The sequence below is a fragment of the Astatotilapia calliptera genome, chromosome 3 (genome assembly GCF_964374335.1).
Source record: "Astatotilapia calliptera chromosome 3, fAstCal68.1, whole genome shotgun sequence".
In the NCBI taxonomy this organism is placed as follows: domain Eukaryota; kingdom Metazoa; phylum Chordata; class Actinopteri; order Cichliformes; family Cichlidae; genus Astatotilapia; species Astatotilapia calliptera.
Genome location: NC_137424.1, coordinates 66688995 through 66714006, shown reverse-complemented (window position 1 = coordinate 66714006; position 25012 = coordinate 66688995). Strand labels below are relative to the sequence as shown.

General features: G+C 39.4%; 2 protein-coding genes and 1 long non-coding RNA gene across 3 annotated transcripts in view; all 3 read left to right on the top strand.

Moving 5' to 3' along the window:
* The first annotated feature begins 7571 nt into the window (after window positions 1-7571).
* LOC145425643 (uncharacterized) overlaps window positions 7572-25012 on the top strand; it is a 96878-nt gene continuing 79437 nt past the window's right edge. The window contains exon 1 of the long non-coding RNA XR_013906358.1: window positions 7572-7671. This is a non-coding gene — a long non-coding RNA (uncharacterized LOC145425643). The remainder of the gene's footprint in view (window positions 7672-25012) is intronic.
* LOC145421085 (E3 SUMO-protein ligase ZBED1-like) lies at window positions 17163-20814 on the top strand. Its single transcript, XM_080290846.1, has 2 exons — window positions 17163-17248; window positions 18662-20814. The coding sequence occupies exons 1-2, from the start codon at window positions 17163-17165 to the stop codon at window positions 20313-20315; spliced, it is 1740 nt and encodes a 579-aa protein (XP_080146972.1). The 3' UTR covers window positions 20316-20814.
* Window positions 22940-25012, top strand: part of LOC145421077 (Fc receptor-like protein 5) — a 34086-nt gene continuing 32013 nt past the window's right edge. Inside the window, exon 1 of the mRNA XM_080290838.1 lies at window positions 22940-23024. Coding sequence (XP_080146964.1) covers window positions 22940-23024 — 85 coding nt within the window. The remainder of the gene's footprint in view (window positions 23025-25012) is intronic.

Genomic DNA, 25012 nt, shown 5'->3' with positions numbered 1-25012 from the left:
TGTAAAAACAGACAAAGAAAAGATTTTCTCCTTCATTTTTGTCAAACAAAGCTGTATGAAATGTTTCCAGCTGTTAGTATCATGGTTGCTAGGCAACCTGGGCAGTGCGACAAAGGCTAAACCGTCCCATTTCACAAACCTCGCACTTCCGGTCTTAGCAGTCTTTGAGTACACGGCCCTTGTGGACCGTTAAGGCTGCGTACTTTAAGGCTGCAGACCCTGAATTGGGATACAGCCACAGTGTACATACTGTACATACAGCCAGGGACTTTACAGTGAGAGAAGGACATATGAGTTACTGGAGACAGAGAGAGCCCCTGGAACATGGAAGGCACGAAAAATGTGAAACATAGGAAGACACAAAAACAGAAACCTAAAGACTAAAAATTATAACATAAGCACAAAACCATAAAGAGGACCAAGATAACAAATTAAAGAATATTAATGTAACACACCCAAAGAAAGACTCTAGGTCTGACCAACCGTCTCAGTCGTGGGCAAAAAGATGACAGTCAATAAAATTCTAAAAGATAATTTATTGACAAAAAAATATCAAGAGATAAAACAGTCCAGTGTCCCATTTATGAATTGTATAAAAAACACACAGTCCCAAGGCCAGAGCCAGCTATGCCACACGGCCAGTTGCACTCCACGTGTTGCCTGTAACAGGGTTAGAAGTTGTCCTTGGAGACCCACCACCCTGCAAGCATATAGTCAGTGGTCACTCCAGCCTCTTCAACTCTGCTGCTTTTAGGCTGTGGCATATAATAGGCCCTGGCCTGCACAGAGAGACAAAACGACACTTTCACTATAGAATTCATAGCACAAAACCCATCCATCCCAAACATATCTGATTTCATCACATTACATACCTGCACAGAGAGACAAAACGACACAGCAGTGTTTGTAGTGTGGGCTATAAGTAGACCAGTGTATCAGTGCAATCAAGTACACCTGTCTCTAATTAGTCCAACCCCATTCCAGCCATTGGCTCACCAAAAATGTGACAACCACAAAACCACTCCCAACCCAGTGCAACTTCACACAATAATATGGAGCTGAATTAACACAGGCACATTAGTCTACCATGTTACACCAACTTAAACCAGAAAGTACACACACTGGGTCACAGACCCAGTACCATAACATAAATGATTTAATAAAATATAATATTGCTGACCCCACAACAAAAACAGTTTTTAGATGTTTTCCATTACGATCATTTATATCACCTCCTGAGGTTATGTTTGCATAAGAATATATTTACTTAAATCTAACCGGTTAAATCACAGCAAATCCTTGTGTAGACAGGGATTTTACTCAACAGGATGGGGCTAGTAATCAATACAGTCCTCTCGTCAGTCTGTCTAGTTCCAGCAGTTGAATTATGTCACATGTTTTATTTATTTATTCATGACAAGCTGAATCAATTCAACTCAATTCAATTTTATTTATATAGCGCCAAATCACAACAAAAGTCGCCTCAAGGTGCTTCATAGATACAGAGAAAAACCCAACAATCATATGACCCCCTATGAGCAAGCACTTTGGCGACAGTGGGAAGGAAAAACTCCCTTTTAACAGGAAGAAACCTCCGGCAGAACCAGGCTCAGGGAGGGGCGGGGCCATCTGCTGCGACCGGTTGGGGTGAGAGAAGGAAGACAGGATAAAAGACATGCTGTGGAAGAGACACAGAGGTTAATAACAGATATGATTCAATGCAGAGAGGTCTATTAATACATAGTGAGTGAGAAAGGTGACTGGAAAGGAAAAACTCAATGCATCATGGGAATCCCCAGGCAGCCTACATCTATTGCAGCATAACTAAGGGAGGATTCAGGGTCACCTGGTCCAGCCCTAACTATATGCTTTAGCAAAAAGGAAAGTTTTAAGCCTAATCTTAAAAGTAGAGATAGTGTCTGTCTCCCGAATCCAAACTGGAAGCTGGTTCCACAGAAGAGGGGCCTGAAAACTGAAGGCTCTCCCTCCCATTCTACTTGTAAATACTCTAGGAACAACAAGTAGGCCTGCAGAGCGAGAGCGAAGGTCATTAATAGGTCATTAAGATAAGATGGGGCCTGATTATTTAAGACCTTGTATGTGAGGAGCAGGATTTTGAATTCAATTCTGGATTTAACAGGAAGCCAATGAAGGGAAGCCAAAACAGGAGAAATATGCTCTCTCTTTCTAGTCCCTGTCAGGACTCTTGCTGCAGCATTTTGGATTAGTTGAAGGCTTTTCAGTGAGTTTTTTGGACATCCTGATAATAATGAATTACAGTAGTCTAGCCTGGAAGTAATAAATGCATGAACTAGTTTTTCAGCGTCACTCTGAGACAGGATATTTCTAATTTTAGAGATGTTGTGCAAGTGGAAGAAAGCAGTCTTACATATTTGTTTAATATGTGCATTGAAGGACATGTCCTGGTCAAAAATGACTCCAAGGTTCCTCACCGCGTTACTGGAGGCCAAGGTAATGCCATCCAGAGTAAGAATCTGGTTAGATACCATATTTCTAAGATTTTTAGGGCCGAGTACAATAACCTCAGTTTTATCTGAATTAAGAAGCAGAAAGTAAGCGTCCATCCAGGTCTTTATGTCTTTAAGACATTCCTGCAGTTTAACTAATTGGTGTGTGTCATCTGGCTTCATGGACAGATAGAGTTGGGTGTCATCAGCATAGCAGTGAAAATGTATGCTATGTCTTCTAATGATACTGCCTAAGGGAAGCATGTATAATGTAAACAGAATTGGTCCTAGCACTGAACCCTGTGGAACTCCATAATTAACCTCAGTGTGTGAAGAGGACTCTCCATTTACATGCACAAATTGGAATCTATTAGATAGATATGATACAAACCACTGCAGCGCAGTACCTGTAATACCTACAGCATGTTCTAATCGCTCTAATAGGATATTATGGTCAACAGTATCGAACGCTGCACTGAGGTCTAGCAGGACAAGCACAGAGATGAGTCCACTGTCAGAGGCCATAAGAAGATCATTTGTAACCTTCACTAAAGCTGTTTCTGTGCTGTGATGAGCTCTGAAACCTGACTGAAACTCTTCAAATAAACCATTCCTCTGCAGATGATCTGTTAGCTGTTTGACAACTACTCTTTCAAGGGTGTTTGATATGAAAGGAAGGTTGGAGATTGGCCTATAATTAGCTAAGACTGCTGGGTCTAGAGATGGCTTTTTGAGTAAAGGTTTAACTACAGCCAGCTTGAAGGCCTGTGGTACATAGCCGATTATTAGAGATAGGTTGATCATATTTAAGATCGAAGAATTAATTAATGGCAGGACTTCTTTGAGCAGTTTTGTAGGAATGGGGTCTAAAAGACAGGTTGATGGTTTGGAGGAAGTAATTATTGAAGTTAACTCAGAAAGATCAATTGGAGAAAAAGAGTCTAACTTAACATCAATGGTACTAAGAGTATCTGTAGATAATATTACATCTGTGGGATGATTATTGGTAATTTTTTCTCTAATGATAAAAATTTTATTTGTGAAGAAGTTCATGAAGTCATTACTAGTTAACGTTAAAGGGATGGTTGGCTCGAAAGAGCTCTGACTTTTTGTCAGCCTGGCTACAGTGCTGAAGAGAAACCTGGGGTTGTTCTTATTTACTTCAATCAGTGATGAATAGTAAGATGTTCTGGCTTTGCGGAGGGCTTTCTTATAAAGCAGCAAACTATTTCTCCAGGCTAAATGATGATCCTCTAGATTTGTGACACGCCATTTCCTCTCCAGATTACGAGTCATCTGCTTTAGGGTACGTGTTTGAGAATTATACCACGGAGTCAGGTACTTCTGATTTGAGGCCTTAGTTTTCACAGGAGCTACAGTATCCAGAGTCGTACGTAGTGAGGAGGTGAAATTATTAACAAGATAATCGACCTCTGTTGGGGTAGCGTTCAGATAGCTGCTCAGCTCTGTGTTGGTACAAGGCATTGGAGATGATAACAGTGGGTGGATTATATTCTTAAACTTAGTTACAGCACTTTCAGAAAGACATCTACTTTGATAAAGTCTACTCTTCACCGCTGTGTAATCAATTATTGTAAAAGTAAATGTTATCAGGAAATGATCAGACAGGAGAGGGTTTTCAGGAAACACTGTTAAATGTTCAGTTTCTATGCCATATGTTAAAACAAGATCTAGAGTGTGATTAAAGTGGTGGGTGGGTACTTTTACATTTTGAGAGAAACCAATTGAGTCTAATAACAGATTAAATGCCATGTTGAGGCTGTCATTTTTAGCATCTACATGGATGTTAAAATCACCCACAATAATTATTTTATCTGAGCTCAGAACTAAATTAGATATAAAGTCTGAGAAATCAGACAGAAACTCTGTGTAAGGCCCAGGTGGACGATAGATGATAACAAGTAAGACTGGTTTCTGAGTTTCACAGCTGGGGTGGACAATGTTAAGCATCAGGCTTTCAAATGAATTAAAAGTCTGTCTTGGTCTTTCATTAATTAATAGGCTGGTGTGAAAAATTGCTGCCACACCGCCCCCTCGGCCTGTGCTTCGAGATTTCTGGTAGTTAGAATGACTCGGGGGTGTTGATTCATTTAAACTAACATAATCATCCTGCTGCAAACAGGTTTCTGTAAGGCAGAGTAAATCAATTTGTTGATCAATTATTAAGTCATGTACTAACAGAGACTTGGAGGAGAGAGAGCTAATATTTAATAATCCACATTTCACTGTTTTACTCTTTGGTTCAGATGTGGATACTGTATTGTTCTTTCTTTGTAATTGTTTATGTTTAAGTTGTTTGTTGCTGGTTTTTAGTTTGTTTTTTGTCTTTTTGGAAGCTGACACAGTCTCTATGGAGATGGGTTTTTGGGGGGGTAGCAGGAGGAGAGAAGCCGCAGAGAGGCGTGTAAGACTGCAACTCTGCTTCCTGGTCCCAACTCTGGATGGTCATATTTTGGGGGGTTTAATAAATTTGTCCATATTTCTAGAAATGAGAGCTGCTCCATCCAAAGTGGGGTGGATGCCGTCTCTCCTAACAAGACCAGGTTTCCTCCAGAAGGTTTGCCAATTATCTATGAAGCCCACATCGTTTCTGGGACACCACTCAGACTGCCAGCAATTTAAGGAGAACATGTGGCTAAACATGTCACTCCTGGTCTGATTGGGGAGGGGACCAGAGAAAACTACAGAGTCCGACATTGTTTTGGCAAAGTTGCACACCGATTCAATATTGATTTTAGTGACCTCCGATTGGTGTAACCGGGTGTCATTACTGCCGATGTGAATTGTGATTTTACTGAATTTACGTTTACCCTTAGCCAGCAGTTTTAAATTTCCTTCAATGTCGCCTGCTCTGGCCCCTGGAAGACAATTGACTATGGTTGCCGGTGTCTCTGGCTTCACATGTCTGAGAACAGAATCACCAATTACCAGAGTTTGACCCCCAGCGGGTGTGTCGCCGAGTGGGGAAAAACGGTTAGACACATGAACGGGTTGGTGGTGTACCTGGGGCTTCTGTTTAGGACTATGCTTCCTCCTCACCGTGACCCAGCCTCCCTGTTTCCCCAGCTGCTTGGGGTCTGCCGGGGAACAGCTAGCGGGGCCTACGCTATCTTCGGCTGCACCAGCTACAGGGGCCTGGCTAGCTACGGGTGAATGAAGGGTGTGAAGCCGAGTCTCCAATTCAGTAATCCTGGCCTCCAGCGCTGCAAATATGCTACATTTGTTACAGATATCATTACTGCTAAAGGAGGCAGAGGAATAACTAAACATCTGACACAATGAGCAAGAAAGTGCAGGAGGGACAGGTGAAGTAGCCATGGTGCTAACGAGTCGGCTACGAGCTAAGCTAGCGAAACAGGAGAGACACAGTAAATGAATACTTTGGCTATAAATTAGGTAGTGAGTACACAGAAAGTGTGCTTCGGATGAAGCACGTGAAGATTATACTATGAAAGAAGAATGTATTTAAAAGTTGTTAATTCAATTGCTAAGCAAATAAGCTACTCAGAAACACCACTGTGTTTGAGCAGGAACAGGAAGTGATACTCTACCACAGAGCGAGTGAACACCAAGTGACAGCGCCACCAAGAGTCAGAAACAGAGGCAAGAGATTTACAGATGTAAATTAAAATGCTCAAAAGTTCAAAGGTTCATCAGTTTTACAAACTGACTCAAGCAAACTGTGGCAGAGCAACTGATCATTGCCACAGAACAAGTAAATTATTGCAAGCTAAACATTACCCTCTGCTGGTCTTATCAAACCAACTGGAGGAGTGATATTAGTTTCACTTATCAATGCTTCGAATATGACTGTACTACAAAGTTGTAAAATGGTAAATATATCTGTTTAATGATAAAATATTGTTGTTGCTGTTGTTGCTTAAATTTATTTATGTATTTATTGCTAAAAAAGTGGCAATAAAAACAACTAAATGTCAGAAGAATTTAAATGTGATATGACCACCTTGGATTGACTAACATTAAAACAAGCATCAAATTTTTTTTAGCTGAGTAATGTTGAAATCTCCCAATTCTTTGAATCTTTGGGCTGAAGGAAGGACAATACTCGGTGTATAAATGCTCAATCAACAATCATTTATTTCCATACAATTCAACAGTCAGAGCATTACAACGTCCGGACGGGAGAGATGCTTGCAGAGGTTCGACAGCATGTCTCAAAATGGTGATGGATTGCTCAGCTTTTTATACTCTCTAGTGGCCCCCAGCTAGTCGTAAAAGCCAAAACATCACATTCTTTCTCTGTTACAGCGCCTAAGTTATGACCTCGGCAGTTGTTTCTCTGCTTTCTGTAAGGTGGGGGTGTGGAATGTGGTCTATCTATCTCCCCTGTCTTTAGACACAGAGTCTCCTGCTTACAACCTTCTCTTCATGATTCAACAATTAAGCATGTCAAGAAAACAGTGTAACACATTCCCAGCAGATCAAGGATACAGAGTGATGCACATTTATCTAATGAACTAATATGTGAATATGTTCTGTTAACTCAAAAGTATAATGAGAACTAAACTACATACAGCTCACACACTCTATATTAAAGGGTATAATGTGATCTACAGCAGTATTCTAATTCAACTACTTTGATTACATATATAAGGTAACATATAATAACAGAATAATCTAACAGTAACCACAAAAAAATAAATAAATTAAAATTAATTTATATAAAAAATAAATAAATAAAAAAATAAAAAATAATAATTCCATTATAATAATAAATATATTTTATATACAGGGTGGGCCATTTATATGGATACACCGTAATAACATGGGAATGGTTGGTGATATTAAAGTCCTGTTTGTGGCACATTAGTATATGTGAGGGGGCAAACTCCTCAAGATGGGTGGTGACCATGGTGGCCATTTAGAAGTCGGCCATCTTAGATACAACTTTTGTTTTTTCAATAGGAAGAGGGCCATGTGACTCATCAAACTTATTGGTAATGTCACAAGAAAAACAATGGTGGTTTCAACGTAACTTTATTCTTTCATAAATGGCCCACCCTGTACTTTAAACATTTTTATCATGAAATGAGGAAAACCATTAACACACACAGACTCAGAGGAAGAGGGCGGGTTTTACTTGGTGTCAGTGAGAGAAATGAAAAAAAGCTCAAATGAGTGAGAAGGACGATGAAGGAAACATCTGTGCTGTGTCTGCTCTGTAAGTAGAATCTCTGTGTTTGTTTGAATTCTTGTACTTTGACTGTCTGCTCTCCTGATAACTGATGATGGAGGAGAAGACATGAAAAACAAATCAGGCTGAATTCAAGGTAAAAACACCATGAGAATGGCATGCATGTCTACAGGAACAATTTTCATTGGTTAACCAGGAAACAAGAAAGAGAGGTTCAGTCAATTACTTTATCAATATAACCTCAATGTAGACATGTATTCACATTTGTGTAATTCAGTGTTTGTTTTGCTCGTATTATCATATTATTACATTTACTAGCCCCAAAGGCAACAAAAAGAGGACAGAGCAGCTCTCATAGCTAATATACTTCACTGATGAAAATTAATGTCTACTTTTGCATTTTCCATAAATTATGGAAAACCCATATCGTTAGCTTCATAGCATAAGTGCCTAAGTCATTGACTTAGTCAAATGACTTAAGCAATTATGCTATGAAGCTAACGATATGGTTTATACCTGATGTTTTCAGCCCCCATCAAGACTAGTGCCTTTGTAAATCAGAATTAATCAGAAACAATGTAGTATATGGAGTTTTGCAATAATCTTTATTTATCATATTTTTCCATTCTCTCCTAATACAACACTTACAAATATAGCAAGAGCTACTGATGCTAATAATATTTTTTACAGTGAAAAGAAGGCTGTGATTTCCAATGCAAAGCTACATCCTAACAAATGAAAGACATCCGTTGTTTTTTTTTATTGCAGTTTAGTTTATAGTTTAGGAGCATTCTTCAGAAACTTGTGTCCAACATATACACAAGTCTTTCTGTATGTGCACCTGGGTTTGTAAATTTTTTGGTGGCAACGTTTTCTCAAATAATAACTTTAAACTAACCCAAATATAATTTCTCTTCAGTTTTGTCTTCATTTTTTTGCTGCACAACAAGCCAAGGTCAGTAAACTTAATTCCTATGCTTCTGAAAATCTCATTCACACAGAGAACTTTTATAATTTTATAAGCTTTACTTTATTTACCCCAAAGTTGAGAAATATGTGTGTCCAAGCAGCCAAAACAGCAAAGACAACCTGAATGAAAGAAATTCAACATCTTAATAATTTATTCGATTTAAGTGTAACTGTTTTTGATAATAGTAAAATAATCATCAGTTTTTCATTTTAACCCTCACAGCTCGTCTGACTGTGAGTCCCAGCAGCTCTCAGTTCTTTAAAGGAGACTTTGTGTCTCTGAGCTGTGAGGAGGACGACAGCTCTGCTGGATGGACTCTGAGGAGAAACACAAGCAAACCACAGACGACTCAGTTTGGAGATGGGGGGGGAGAAGGTGCTGGTTCTTCATGTAACATCAGCTACATCTTCCCATGGGAGAGTGGGGTTTACTGGTGTGAGTCTAATCAGAGTACCATCAGTAACATGGTTAAGCTGACAGTCACTGGTAAGCTGAGTGTGTGGAGTTAGTGTTGATGAAGCTGTGTGTAAATGGATGAAATGCTGTAGTTTGTCTCTGTGTTGAGGTGGATCAGTGATCCTGCAGAGTCCTGTCCTCCCTGTGATGGAGGGAGATGACGTCACTCTGCTCTGTAAAACAAAGACCACTCCCTCCAACCTCCCAGCTGCTTTCTATAAAGATGGCTCCCTCATCAGGAAGCAGCCTACAGGTCACATGACCATCCAGCATGTTTCCAGGTCTGATGAAGGCCTCTACAAGTGTGACATCAGCGGTCATGGAGAGTCTCCATCCAGCTGGATCACTGTCACAGGTGACACACTCACCTGTCTGTGTTTCTGCAGCTTTCAACATTCACAATGTGACGACAACTTAATGACTGTGTTTGCTTTATTTCAGACAAACACACCACCACACCTCCACCTACATCGACCTCTCCTCATGGTTCCTTTCTCCGTCCTGTGTTGTCATGTGTTGGATCAGTCTGTGTTGTGGTTCTGCTGGTGTTAGTAATTCTATTGGTGAGACGATCTGTTCACAGGAAGCCTAAAGGTGAGACTAAGAATGATTCCTTTAAAAAATGTATTTAAATTATTTTTTGCATGCAATTTACAAACACGTTCAACAGTTTCCTTATCTTAAGTGTTCATTAAATTTACTATAGAAAAAACTATATTGATGTTCATTTTGGTTTATTTCAGATGACGTTGAAAAAGTTAGTGAAGATGACATCGCTTACAGTGACCTCAAAATATTACATCACCAACAAAAGCCAATCAGATGGAGCAGAGGTAGTGTTTTTATGTACTGTGTGTATATGTAAAGTATATTTTTTATAGTTTTAAACTTTTTAATTACATTCAAATTTCTTAAGAAATATATTATTAAGTTTTACACCAACATTTATAAGTGCCCTTAAGTGGATTAGATCAACTGAAGTCTTTAGTCCTACAATGTTGATTTTATTTTTCAGATCTGTAGGTTACTTGGTTAGGACTAGTTCTTAGGTAACTGGTTTGTTAAAAGGCTTTTCTATTAGCCGTTTCCCTTGTTGGCAAACTCAGATATTTATTGTATTTCAAAACTCCTCCCAATTTCTTTGAGGTTAGCTAAGAGGTATGTCTATGGTACGTCTATGTCTACGACAAATTTTGTTACTGTATAATCTTCTTTCTCCAGTCTTACCAGCCAGTCAAAGTGTTTTTAACTTTCAGTCTCATTTTAGCCATATCTTCTGTAACACTTTTACCACCGGCTTGTGTGATAAGACCCCCCTATAGGCCTTCAGGTGGAGTCTTAACCCTGGTTAAACATTCTGTGATAAAAGATACATCTCGAAAAGTAAATATCCGTCTAGGGTGTCGTATGATTCTTGTGTCTAAATAGTCTGGTGGAGGCTAGAGGAAATACACTTGCCCGGTAAACACTTATGCCTCTGAATATTTAAATGATAAAACACCATGCAATAACCCCAACACAAGATCTCAGGTTTAGAACATGTATTAAGCATTTGCAGGAAATTCACATTCAAACCCCTTTTTGTTTATGAAAAAGAACGAATACAGAAAATAAAATATAACCCCGGGGGATAGATTTTAGTCTCTCTTTTCTCAACCTGTGTAGTTCTAGTTTGTTTGGAGTGCACTCCTAGTCTATTTTTTGTTGGCGCGCTTTAGTTGGAGCCCTTTGTAATAACGATACCTCCGTGTATCCGTGACGTCTCGGCCACATCCGATGAATCACTCGCTCGTTGCGGTAGCGACCGTCTCCACTCGCCGCAGCGAGCAACGAATCCCCGGTTCCCTCGGTAGCAGCGAATCATCCTCCGTCAACGGCTCTCTCCCAAGACGACTCCCAAAACTCCTTCTGTCCGTTCAGGCGGAATCTCCTTCAGCAAGGACCGTGGCGTTAGCCTAGCTCCAGCTAGCCAATGTGACCAACCTTGCCTCGTGTTCACCCGACACGAATGGACACAGAAAGTCCGGCTCAAACGCTCCGAATAATTACCGGAAAGTCCACAGCTGGGTGGTTTGTTGTTGCTGAACAACCTCAACCTTGGTGACACACGCAGTCCCGGAGTCTTTGCTCTGTCTGCGCCATTTTCATTACTCCTCTTCTTCTCTCTTGTGTTTTCCTTTTTTTTCTCTCTTTTTCCTCCCCCGGAAGTAAAACCTCAAGGTCGTGAATTCGCATGACTTAGCGTAAGAAAATAATTTTTAAACCTCTTCTCTTCTTAAAGACATTCACATTCAATGACATTATGCTTTAACGTAACCGATTTTAAACACAACTATTTATGCATTTTAATACATTTATTGTGTGGATGCTTTAAGCATCCACACTATTGAGTTCCTCTTGGGACTTCCGCACATTTTTTGGCACTTAACTACTTCCACAATTTTCAGCCGATTTTCACCGTTCAAATTTTAAAATATTCTGCTATTTCTGCTAATTCCTGTTATGTCTTTTGGTATTTTTAACTATTATACTTTTTAAAATATTAAGCTTAATTTGTCCCATTGAAATGAATGGGAAACTTCTGCAATTCTGCTAAAATTTGCTTGTTTCTGAAACTTAACTACTTCCTCATATTTTCACGTAGAACAACCATTCAAACTTTAAAATGTTCTCAAATTATTGGGCTATTCAGGTATGATTCAGCTTTTTCAAATCTTTTACCGTTTTACCTTTATGCCTCTTAAAGTTTTCAGTTGCAAAATTGTGATTTTTCACAAAATACATGCGTTGTTATGGTTGCTATGCACTTGGCTTCCAGTGTGCCACTGAAGGTTTTGCAGTCTTCTCTTCATGTCCGAACAACTTCTTGCTACTTGCTCAATCTTCACTCAACTTCCACAAATTATACATCAAAACATAGGTATTTTTGCTGGGTTTCCGAAAATGTCACTATCATTCTTGTGGTATTCATAGAACTTTCGCAAATCTCCTCAGACCAACACAATGTCGGAAAACTCTCCATATAAAGTCAATGGAGAGTTTGTTCAAAATCACCGCTGCATTTCTGTAATGAGAGGCATATTCGAATCGTCATATCTCCTTAACGAAGCAAAGTTAAGACATGAGGCTTGTCCCGGTATATCTTCAGACACTCGTGACGCTCACAATTCAAGAATTTCTTTCTCACGTATTACCGTTCTGAAATGAGTTGGACTTGTTTGAGGGTAGGAAATTCGTCCGTCGCTCAGATTTCTTCAGATTTCAAACCCTGGAAATGAACCACTTTTTTCTCTCGTCATAACTTTTTGTTGGATTTCCACAGAGACCTGAAAATTTCCACCAAAGCCTGCTGTCTCTTACGGTGAAAGAATGATATCGATACTCCAAATAGATTTCGAGTTACAAAGCGTTGTTTGAGGGCAAGTCAAGCCAGTTTTTGCTTCGCTCTACTCAGTTATGGTGCATTAGAAGTCAAATATCTTTAATAATTCATATTTTAATGATAAATTGTCAACACTGGAAGATTCCCCCATCTCTTCTGAACAAAACGGTGTAAGAATGACCGCTCTAGCCCCTACAGTTAGGAAATTATGGTCATTTGTTTGAGGGGAGTCCTCACTATGAGAAATAGGCTGCAATAATCCTGTGCCTCTCTGTGCTGCGTGTGTAAATAGATGCACCTGTCTTGGCGGGAAAAAGTACACAGGCTCTCTGATTGGTGGATTCAAATTCAGCAGCTCCCAGGCTGACCTAGAAACTTACTTCTCTCTCCCTGTGCATTTTTTTGCTGATTTTTTCATTTAACAAGTATATTTGAGGGACCCTCAGCATGTTCAGCATTTTTTCAGCTGTCCATTTTGCTTTTCCAATTTTTCTGTTTAACTTATTACTATTGTGCTAAATCATACTATTTCTGCTATTTTATAAGATTTGTGCAAAATATAGTATTTCTGATTATTTATAGTTTTTCTACTAAATCATAGTACAGTATTTCTGCTTTTTATAGGATTTGTGCTAAAACATAGTATTTCTACTAAATGTAGTATTTATGCTTAATCATACTATTTCTGCTTTTCATAGAATTTGTGCCTAATATAGTATTTCTGCTAAATTACAGTATTTATGCTTTTTATACTATTTGTGCTAAAACATAGTATTTCTATTAAATGTAGTATTTATGCTTAATCATACTATTTCTGCTTTTTATAGGATTTGTGCCTAATATAGTATTTCTGCTTTTTATAGGATTTTTGCTCAAACATAGTATTTCTACTAAATGTAGTGTTTATGCTTAATCATACTATTTCTGCTTTTTATAGGATTTGTGCTTAATATAGTATTTCTGCTAAATTATAGTATTTCTGCTTTTTATAGGATTTGTGCCTAATATAGTATTTCTGCTTTTTATAGGATTTGTACCTAATATAGTATTTCTGCTTTTTATAGGATTTGTGCTTAATATAGTATTTCTGCTAAATTATAGTATTTCTGCTTTTTATAGTATTTGTGCTAAAACATAGTATTTCTACTAAATGTAGTATTTATGCTTAATCATAGTATTTCTATATATTTCTGCCAGGTCCCCAGGCAGCCAATCCTCTGTGAGGACTGAGACATTCAAATTTTCAAATCAGGGCCTGCAAGGCTTCCCAGCCAATCATATATGTGTCCTGAGGCATTCAAATTTGCATATTGGGGCCTTCATGGCTTCTAAGCCAGCCAATCATATCAGGGCTGAGGAATTCAAATCCACAAATCAGGGCCTGCACGGCTTCCCAGCCAGCCAATCATATATGTGGCCTCAGCCATTCAAATTTGCATATTGGGGAATTCGTGGCTTCTAAGTCAATAAGTCATCCATGTCATATATCTCTAAAAATTCATATTTTAATGATAAATTGTCAACACTTGAAGATTCCCCAATCACTTCTGAACAAAACGGTGTAAGAATGACCGCTCTAGCCCCTACAGTTAGGAAATTATGGTCATTTGTTTGAGGGGAGTCCTCACTATGAGAAATAGACTGCAATAATCCTGTGTCTCTCTGTGCTGCGTGTTTAAACAGAAGCACCTGTTTTGGCGGGAAAAAGTACACAGCCACTCTGATTGGTGGATTCAAATTCAGCAGCTCCCAGGCTGACCTAGAAACTTACTTCTCTCTCCCTGTGTGTGTGTGTGTGTGTGTGTGTGTGTGTGTGTGTGTGTGTGTGTGTGTGTGTGTGTGTGTGTGTGGGGTCAAGATGTGACCTTGTGAAAACTCCCCAAAGCTGGTGCCAGGAAGTCTAGCAGATTTATCTAAACAAAAGGCTCTTATACTTAAACAGATATACATGTGTTTACTATACCATAAATCAGCAAGGGAAGATACGATCTCTCCTCTCTTCATGCTACACAGAGTTGTTACAGACCTCTTAGGATGAGACATTCTTTCAATCTACAAATGATTATATACTTCTAAGCATATGTGAGTAAATGTTTCTAAGCATAAATGACAATCAACAATACAAACTCTAACATGGGTCAGTACTGTGTGGTGGTGTGATTGTGATTGAGAGACCATATCCGATACAAGAGCTGCCTCATCTTGCTTCCAGGTGGGGAAAGAATGAAAAGATAAACCATTTTCAACCTTATTCCCTTGGCGGTCGTTCGATCTAACTTTACAACCGACCGCACAGCAAGTAGGAACCATATCTGGTGTTATCCGTGTACTTTCGCTCCTATTTCGCTAGCGCTTTGTTTGGTCCAGAAGGGTCTGGCTGCAGCCACTGTGGAGCTCCACAGTAACCGGATACACGTGACCTCCACAGTAGCCGGAAGCACGTGACCTCCACAGTAGCCATAAACATGCATGGATACTGTGGAAGTTTTTTTTTTTTCTCCAAATCTTTATTTAAACATCAGTACAATACAAAATGGAATTAGACAGTATTACAATAGTGGTGTTGTACTTACAAAAGAATTGTATGCATAGATAAACAAAAACAAGAACAGTATTCAAAAACAACAATATAAACATGCTAGGGGGAAAGCAACTAATCAAGCCAAAGAATAAAGTGATTGAAAGATCTTGATTTTTTCACAAACACCAATAGTTTTTATAGCTTTTGGGTTAGTGGAGTTCTTAATAGAGTTAAGATACTGTACAAGTTCAAAGGAGAATACATAAAAAGAGGGATGTCTTCCTAAATATTTGGACTTGTGAATATGAAATTTAGCCATTAAAAGTAACAAGTTAATCATATATCTGTTATCAAAATTGAATTGTTTTTGATTTTTGTGCAGACCAAACAAAACATATTTCCAAAACAATAAAAATCCTTTAAATATATTTTCTGAAATAAAAACACATAAACTCTGCCAAAAATCTTGTACAAGGTTACAAAACCAAAAGAGATGTATAGTAGATTCCTTGGAAGTTTTACAAAAGCTACAGCTTGTATCAATGTCTAATTTGAATTTGCTTCGAAGATAATCTTTAGAAGGATAAATTCTGTGTATTAATTTATAAGAAATATCTTTAATTTTGTTGGTAATTAAAAACTGATTAGGGAGTTTCCAAACTTCGTTCCACATAATACCATCTGACAGCCGGTTCCAGAAAAAAATAACATATGGTAGCGTGGTTATGGTACTCTGAAATAAAGCTCTAATCGATTTATTGTTGTTTTTAGATTGCTTAGAAAAGCAAATCTTGCCAACAAAAGTTTGTATGGGAGATGCCAACGGCCTGTGGAATGAAGTGATATTAGGTTGATTCTTAAACAGCATACAAACCCCTGATGGTATTGAGCCAAATACTTTGGTATTTTTTGGTATTGGTACTTTGTCTCTGCTATTGGATACTTTGCTGGAACACAGTAAAGCTGTGGGTTGTGGGAATGACCCATAATGTTTTATCTAGGGGTCTACATTTATGCCTGTAGTGCACTGCCATGTAAATAATTTGCATTTACTGAATATATACTGACTGAGTACCACTGTTAAAAAGTTAAATAAAGAAACAAACTCATTTTTGCCTCTTTTTTTTTTTTTTTTTTAAACCACTTTATAGAACATAACATCAGTTACAATGTAGAATCCATGTCATTTATAGTCAGTGTTGGTCAAGTTACTTGAAAAAAGTAATCAGTAACTAATTACTGATTACTTCCCCAAAAGTAATCCCGTTACTTTACTGATTACTTATTTTCAAAAATAATTAATTACTTAGTTACTTAGTTACTTTTTAAAAACACGATTTACAACCTGAAGAGGTGATAAAGCGATAGATCTTTCAGCCCAATTCTACTTTTTCTGCATAATCCATCATACAAAATGTAATCAAATGGAAAAGTCTTTTTTTAACTTGTTTTATCAGTTTTAATCTTTTAACTTTATGCATCAAGCAAAAATTTAATTATATGCAACTTTCTCTGACTTGAATAAATTAGTTTAACATTTAAACCTATTTTCTGCACATTCCAGCACATAAAATAAAATATTTTTTGTGTTTACACTCACTCTTTCAAATAGATGCAAGTAAAACACAGTAGAAAATAAATAAAGTTAAAGACTCAGCGGTCCTGTTGTTCTATTTTCACCTGTAAAGCAGGACTGCAGTAGGCGGAGGTTTACCCTGGTGCAGGTGTGCCGCGGTCAGTTGAAGAATCCGCGAGTGTCTCTGTGAATTTCCCATTACGTCGTTGCGCACTCGGTGCTTGCTTGGAAGTTTAGGGGTTTTTTTCGCTGTAAAAAGAAGTTTGCTTCCCACGCACAACGGACACTAAAGTTTTTGTCACTTTTTATGGAATCAAACTCAAAGTAAGGTCAGTACTTCCACGCTTTAAACGCTGCACGCTCATACTAGGGCTGGGACAACGCGTCGACGTAATCGATTACGTCGACGCGTAAAATACGTCGACGTAAAACAATTTACGTCGATGCGTCGTCACTTTCAAAAAAATACATGGCGGCAGCGAGTAGCGGTAACATGAGTGAGGTAGTCGCAGTCGACTTAAACCACTGCACCCGAACACGCAGTTCTACAGTATGGGGATATTTTAACCGAAAAGGAAGTGATTCAGTCGTTTGCCGGCTTTGTAAGGTGGAAATGGCCTATCATAAAAGCACGACGGCTATGCACCAGCACCTCAAACGACGACATCCAGGAGCAGCTTCTGAAAAGGACAAACCACCGTAAGTTTTCAACTTTTTTACTAACGCTGGTTTTTACCCGTTAATTCATCCGACCCCTCCCCCCCCCTCCCCTAGACATACACTCACTCATAGACAGAGATAAACACCCAACCTCCATAAATACAAAACTAATTTAAGCTGCTTAGCAGTAACATATAGCAGCTGCTGTTTAGTTGTTTTTTTAATTTGTGGCCCATGCTGGCAAAATGAGTCGGAATGCGCGCAGGCTGATTATCAGAATCGGCGAAAGATGAAAATGTGAGACATAGAATTGGCCGCAGGAGAAATGTTAACAAGGATAATTCACCACCACCTAAACGTAGCCGTCGTGGACAATGTTACAACATCGTTAAAGTGCTTGCAAAAGCAAAATGACAACGAACTCTTGATTTGTCAAGTTTAATGTCTTTCATCCTATTTGAATGCTGTTTTTATACATAATGCTTCTTCAGCTTGATCTTATAGGTCAAAGTTATGCCATCTAATGGCTAGAAAGCAGTGCACCAGTAAATGTGCCATCAGCTATGGCTGTTTAAACGCTATTTTTTGCAGTTATTTTTTGCAGCCATATCATATGTTCAACATTGGTGATTATCATTAATCTCTTACTGTTATGCTATGAAAGCACATGGCATAACAGTATTAGATTATTCTGTTATTATATGTTACCTTATATATGTAATCAAAGTAGTTGAATTAGAATACTGCTGTAGATCATATTATACCCTTTAATATAGAGTGTGTGAGCTGTATGTAGTTTAGTTCTCATTATACTTTTGAGTTAAAAGAACATATTCACTTATTAGTTTATTAGATAAGTGTGCATCACTCTGTATCCTTGATCTGCTGGGAATGTGTTACACTGTTTTCTTGACATGTTCTATTGTTGAATCATAAAGAGAAGGTTGTAAGCAGGAGACTCTGTGTCTAAGACAGGGGAGATAGACAGACCACATTCCACACCCCCACCTTACAGAAAGCAGAGAAACAACTGCCGAGGTCATAACTGAGGCGCCGTAAGAGAGAAAGAATGTTAATGTTTGGTCTTTTACGACTAGGTGGGGGCCACTAGAGACTATAAAAAGCTGAGCAACCCGTCACCATTTTGAGACTTGCTGTGACCCTCTGCAGGCAGGTCTCCCCATCATGATGGTCCTTATGCTCTTAAGTGTTGAATTGTATGGAAATAAATGATTGTTGATTGAGCATAAATACACCGAGTATTGTCCTTCCTTCAGCCCAAAGATTCAAAGAATTGGGAGATTTCAACAACAGTAAGGCACATACATGGTTTATATTTATTTATTATAACAACCAGATCCTTATCTAATTATTTTGATATTATGCTTTCCATATAATTATTTTGTAATTATTCGAATTCATCTGTGTGCTGTGTGTGATTTATGATTTCAGGAACAAACAGAAAAGTCTGGAGGACTACTGTCAGAGAAGAAGTACACCATGCACCCCCCAGGAGGCGGCTGTACTTACCGAGAGCGTCTTAACTATGATTTTAAAAGACATGAGACCACTTGCTGTGGTTGAGGGTGAGGGATTCAAAGAAATGCTGACCACTTTCCAACCGGGATACACTCTGCCGTCTAGGCGTCATTTTACAAGCATGATGGAGAGAAAGTATGAAACTTCAGTTGAGAAACTAAGGAATGAACTAAAAAAGGCCACATCCAAAATCTCCCTTACCACTGATGCTTGGACAAGTCTGGTCACAGAGTCCTACTTAGGGGTAACTTGTCATTTCATTAATGACAATTGGGATCTTCTCTCCTTCAATTTAGCAACACTGCCAGTTGAAGAGCGCCACACTGCAGAAAACCTTGCCTCCTGGGTGGAGAAGGTGGCAGAGAAATTCGACATTTCCTTGCATAATGTCCTTGCCGTTGTGCATGATAATGCAAGTAACATAGTTGCAGCTCTCCACATCCTGAAAGAGAAGTTTGGAGTGGTGTCCTATCGGTGTGCCGGGCATACACTGCAACTGGTTGTAAACCATGCACTGAAAGACCCCAAGATTGATAAGGCACTATCAGCTGCACGGGGCCTTGTAAAGCACATCAGGAAAAGTGAGCCAGCTTGCACCAAACTTAAGCAGAAGCAAAAGCAGATGGGTACAGCTGAGCATAAACTAATCCAGGATGTCGCTGTCAGATGGAACAGTTCATACTACATGATTGAACGTCTGTTGGAACAGAGATGGCCAGTGGTTGCGACGCTTTCAGATCCAAAAGTCACACAGCGTGGGAAACAGTACCTAGATCTGAAAAGTGATCAGTGGATTCTTCTGGATGAATTGAAGGAGGTGCTCAAGCCTTATGAGCAAGCCACTAATGTTCTTAGTGGACAGTCTTATGTCACAGTCTCTGTTCTTCCCCCCCTGCTGAAAGGTCTCCTGAAATCCACCAAAAACAAATCATTTGATTCTGCTGCAGTGAACTCTTTCCAGAACTGTGCAGAAGAGGAAATCTTGTATAGGTGGCAGCCAGAGGTATCTGCATTTCAAGCAGATGGAAAAAATGTGTCACTCATTGCTGCTGCCCTTGATCCACGTTTTCGTAAACTGAAATTCCTTTCTCCAGAAGATGCTCTGAAACTGCAAGTAACAGTACAGAGGGAGGCACTTGATCTCAAAAGGGAGCAGAGATCACAGTTACAGCAGGAACATGTGGGACAGGAAGCCTCAGCAAGTCCCCCAACAAAGAAGAGGTCTGTGTTGGACACTTTGTTGGGTACAGATTCTGAGGAGGAAGATTGTAATGAAAACACTGACCAGGGTGGGGATGGAGAAAATGAGGCGGTGAGGAAAGAAGCACTGCTGTATTTTGGGGAAGCCCCTATTCCAAGGGATAATGACCCCCTTACATGGTGGAAGAATAATGCAACAAGATTCCCCACACTGGCTAATTTAGCCAAATCATATTTGGCTGTACCTGCCACATCAACACCATCTGAAAGGCTTTTTTCAGTTGCTGGAAACATTGTCACCAAAAAAAGGGCAAGCCTGACTGCTGAGCATGTAGAAATGCTAACATTTCTCCACTCCAATGCATAACTACTTCATGTGATGAACATGATTGAACACACACACACACAAACACACACACAAATAGGAGAGAAGGCAGCAAAATGGATATTTTGTTAACAAAGAGCACTTTTTTTGCAGAGAGCAAAGTGAATGTTACGTTGTATTTGTTCAAAGACGCCATTGCTGCTGTTTATATTTTATTAATTTTTTGCTATGATTTCCTTTGTTCATATTTGTTCTGCACAACATTTAATTTTTTGTTAAAAACAGAAGATTGTACTACAATGTTATTGTGGATTTTGTTTTGTGAATGAAGAGCACTTTTTGGGAGAAAGCAAAGTGAATGTTACATTTTGTTTGTTTAAAGACACCATTGTTGCTATTTATTTGAAATGTTTTGTTAACTTTTCCTTAATTTTATATGTTTGCACATTTCATTTCTTGTTAAATGCTATTGATTGTATGACCTCTACAATTTTATTTTGCAATTTTTTTTATTAAAAGGTCTTCAAATGAAGAAATTTGTGTTTTTCATTGATATACATAAATGAGTAAATGTGAAATTGCTATACAAGTCAAAAAATATGGAAATAATCGATAATCGAATCAAATCAAAATCGAATCGGATTGAAAAATTAATCATTAGATTAATCGATGCATCGAAAAATTAATCGCTAGATTCATCGATTAGGAAAATAATCGTTTTGCCCAGCCCTAGCTCATACTCTCTCCCACAATCGATATGTGATCCATTGTTGATCTGCACACAGCTGTTGTCACTAACGTCGCGCTTGCTTACGTCACTGTCGTGAGACATTCCCGCAAAAAATCATGGTTTTAGTAACGCAGTAACGCAGCGTTCCTACGGGAAAGTAACGGTAATCTAATTACCGTTTTTGCAATAGTAATCCCTTACTTTACTCGTTACTTGAAAAAAGCCCATCTCTGTTTATAGTTTACAAATGACAAAATGTTTACGCAAAATCATGACAGTGTTTACATGATATCACTCACTACTATCACTTTATTTACTGTATCTTTTGAAAAGATACCACTATTTATACAGCACAAGACTTAAGAATATTTAACAGGAGCAGGTTTCATTTTCCCCTGGTTTTATTACCACACTGTTCACCAAACGTAGCAAACCTTCACCATCTTATCCAGGAGGGTCACCTCTTCACCCTCACATGGAAGAAGTAATCTGATTGGCATGGTGTTATGTTTGAAGTAGGTCCCTTGTGTAGCGCTGGAACTCAGTCACGATGTTTCATCCATTTCATAGACTGGTTTGCTGCAATAATACCAAATAATTAGCAACTCTATAAATAGAAGGTAGTTCTGCAAAATCACTCAGTAGGATGTTTGTTCTAATTTGCTATGACCTCAGAGTGCATCGAAAATAAAACTAGAAAAATTTGCATTTCCTGCGAAAATGCTGTGTGGATGCCTTAACGCTGAAGATGTCTGCTGAAAAAAGCCCTGAAAAAAGTCAAATGGTGGAGTGTCCCAGATTTAAACCCAGTGGGAGTAACCCCCCAAAACGTCTTGATGCATTCTCAATCATCCAGGAAAGTAAATCTCCAAATCTCCATTCACAGAGAGTGGCCTAAGGGTACATCTTTCGCCATCTTACAATGCTGTGATTGCAGCCATTCCCTAGCTCTCTGTGAATGGTACTCATGGCCATTAATCAGTGGTCTTTTATCAGTGGGTTTTGGTCAGTGGTTGTTGATCAATGGTAATGAGAATTTGCATAATTACGATTGAGGAATTGACCTCCCAGCCCATTGTTCCTTCAGTGGGCTGGTTTCAGTAATTATGCAAATGTACTATTTATAAGTTTTGGGGAAACCTGCAGTCAGCTGAGACTGAGGAAGTCACTTGGATGAGTGACGAAACGTTTCTCCCACAAAACGCTACGTCCAGATGAACAGAATCAACTTTTTGGAGATTTACTTTCCTGGATCAAGACATTTTAACCCACTTTGGCAAGGATGGCCTAAACTTGTACGTCAGTATGAGCAAACAGCACATAAGATGGCGGACTACAGGAACCACATTCAGCCTCAGATGCCGACAAAACCGGATTACTCCTAAAAGTCTGCAAATGAGCTCTTCAGTTAAAAGCTTCTGGGCAACAAAAATCCTCCAGAAGGCACAGCATCGGTTGCTTAACGAATGGATGAGGCAAACAAATTTTACCATCGACATACTAAAATCTCAAGAGGAGTGGATCCGACAGAGACTGACAATGCTTCTAGATGAGAATACTCTTAAAAAGCTGTTTGGATTTACTGCGAAGGCTCGTCTAGCATAGCACAAGAAGTCTAAGACCAGACAACAAAGGAAGTTTGACTTACTTGTTGTATGTCGGAAACCACCGCAAAATACGGAGAGTGTCCTCAGTGACCAGAAGAGACAAGGATGCGACACCGAGGATGTGGACAAGTGGGTGAAGAATTTGTCTGACAGACAGCTCACCCAAACAGAGAAAAACATCCTTGCTAAAGGGTTGAATTTTGCTGTCACACCAAGACAAATCCCGCTATTGGAGCTGATCACAGCCACAGAAACAGCAATTCGTAACAACAATATTGCAGAAGTGGAAGCAGAGCAACTACGGACGAAAGTTTGGGCCTGTCTCAGCAATGCAAAGCCCCCAGCATCCAACATCACCATGGAGGAGTCCTCTTAGTGATGACAACAACATTATCATCCTTCCGGCAGACAAGGGTAGGTGCACAGTATTGCTCAACCAGAAAGACTATCATGAGAAGATTTTGTCACTACTCAGTGATGAAAATACTTATGAAACCCTGAAACGAGACCCGGGAAGTGGCTACAGGAAAAGGGTGATAGACTGTCTGAAGCAGCTAGAACAAGACAAGGCTATTGACTGGACCTCATACCACAGACTGTACCCAGGGGAGTCTATACCAAGTCTGTATGGTTTACCGAAAATACATGAACAGGGTGCACCTTAAAAGACCGATTGTCTGCATGATCAACTCGGTCACCTATAACATCTCCAAGTTTCTGGCTTCTATCCTCAACCCGTTGGTGGGCAGCTCTGAACACCACATCCAGAACACCCTGGATTTTGTTGAGAAGGTGAGCGATGTCATTATGGAGGCAGATGAAACCATGGTCACGTACGACGTTACATCTCTCTTCACTTGCATCCCAGTCACGGAAGCGTTGAAGGTAGTCCGTAAGAGATTACAGGATGACACCAACCTCAGCAACAGGACCACTCTCAGCATCGACCAAGTGTGTTTGCTTTTGGAGCTGTGTCTTCATTCCACCTACTTCACATACAAGGGTCAGTTCTACAGGCAGAAACATGGGTGTGCCATGGGCTCCCCAGTTTCACCCATTGTGGCCAATTTGTACATGGAAGTGGAAAAGAGGGCTTTGCTATCCTACCCTGGAACACCACCAAGCCATTGGTTCAGATATGTGGATGACCGATGGATGAAAATCAAATCTCAGGACGTACCACATTTCACGGATCACATTAACTTGGTAGACCGACACATCAAATTCACCAGGGAGGATACGAAAAGTGGCAGGTTAGCCTTCTTAGACTGTGAGATTTCCATCAGTAATGGGGGACATCTAAAAGCTGACGTGTACCATAAACCTACTCATACGGATCAGTATCTAAGGTTTGATTCTCATCATCCACTGGAGCACAAACTGGGTGTCATCAGGACGCTACAACACAAAGCGAACACCATCCCCACTGACACAGCGGCCAGGGAGGCAGAAGAACAGCACATCAAGAAGGCCCTGAGTAAATGTGGTTATCCCAGCTGGACTTTTTTCAAAGCTGGAAAGGCACCTAAAGAAAGCTCCAGCCGATCCAGGAAAGAAGGACAACTGCTGCACAAGCGAAAACCTGTAGTGATCCCATATGTGTCAGGAGTATCAGAGCAGTTGAGACGCAACACCGGGTCTCTGTGGCTTTTAAACCCCAAAACACACTGCGCCAAAAACTGGTCCACCCCAAGGATCGGCTCCCCTGACACAAACAGAGTAACAACTTTCCTCTGATATGTTGACTTTAGCCTCCATCTCCCATTTAATTTTAATATAATTGGTTGATTGATCCTTGAGTGATTGTAGGTTCTGATAAAGTTTTCTATCAAATTATTTTTAATCTTACCTTTATAAGCTTCTATTATAAGGGGGACTAGGTCTCCACTACTTTCTTCCGTCAATTGAGAGTTTCATGGGATGGATTTCCAGAGCCGAGCAGCTTCTGTAGGTACAATGTGTACAGTGCTTTTGTTTATGTGTTATAGTTTAGTGGCAGTTCAACTGAGTTCAGTTCAACTATTCAACTGCAGTGTAGTTCATTAGTTTTTCATTCTCTCCAATTTGACAACTCTACAGAAAAGAATGAGTAGTAGAAAAAAATAGATGGAAATTAACATAACAACAGAAGGGTCTGTATAGCTGTGTCTCTGCAATCATGTCTTCTGTCTGCATTTTATTGTGCAGACCGTGATCCAGCTGCTGTCTACTCAGCAGTGAGAACAGAAGATGTCAGTTATGGACAAATCATCATCAAAGACAAGAAAAATAAATCCAAGATAAAAGGTACTAGTGCTCATCATTTTTTGTAAGTTGTGAAAATTGTATACACTATTGTATACACATACACAAGTCTGATTTCCTCTCTAATCTATGCAAGTTAAAGCTCTAGCAACAGGATT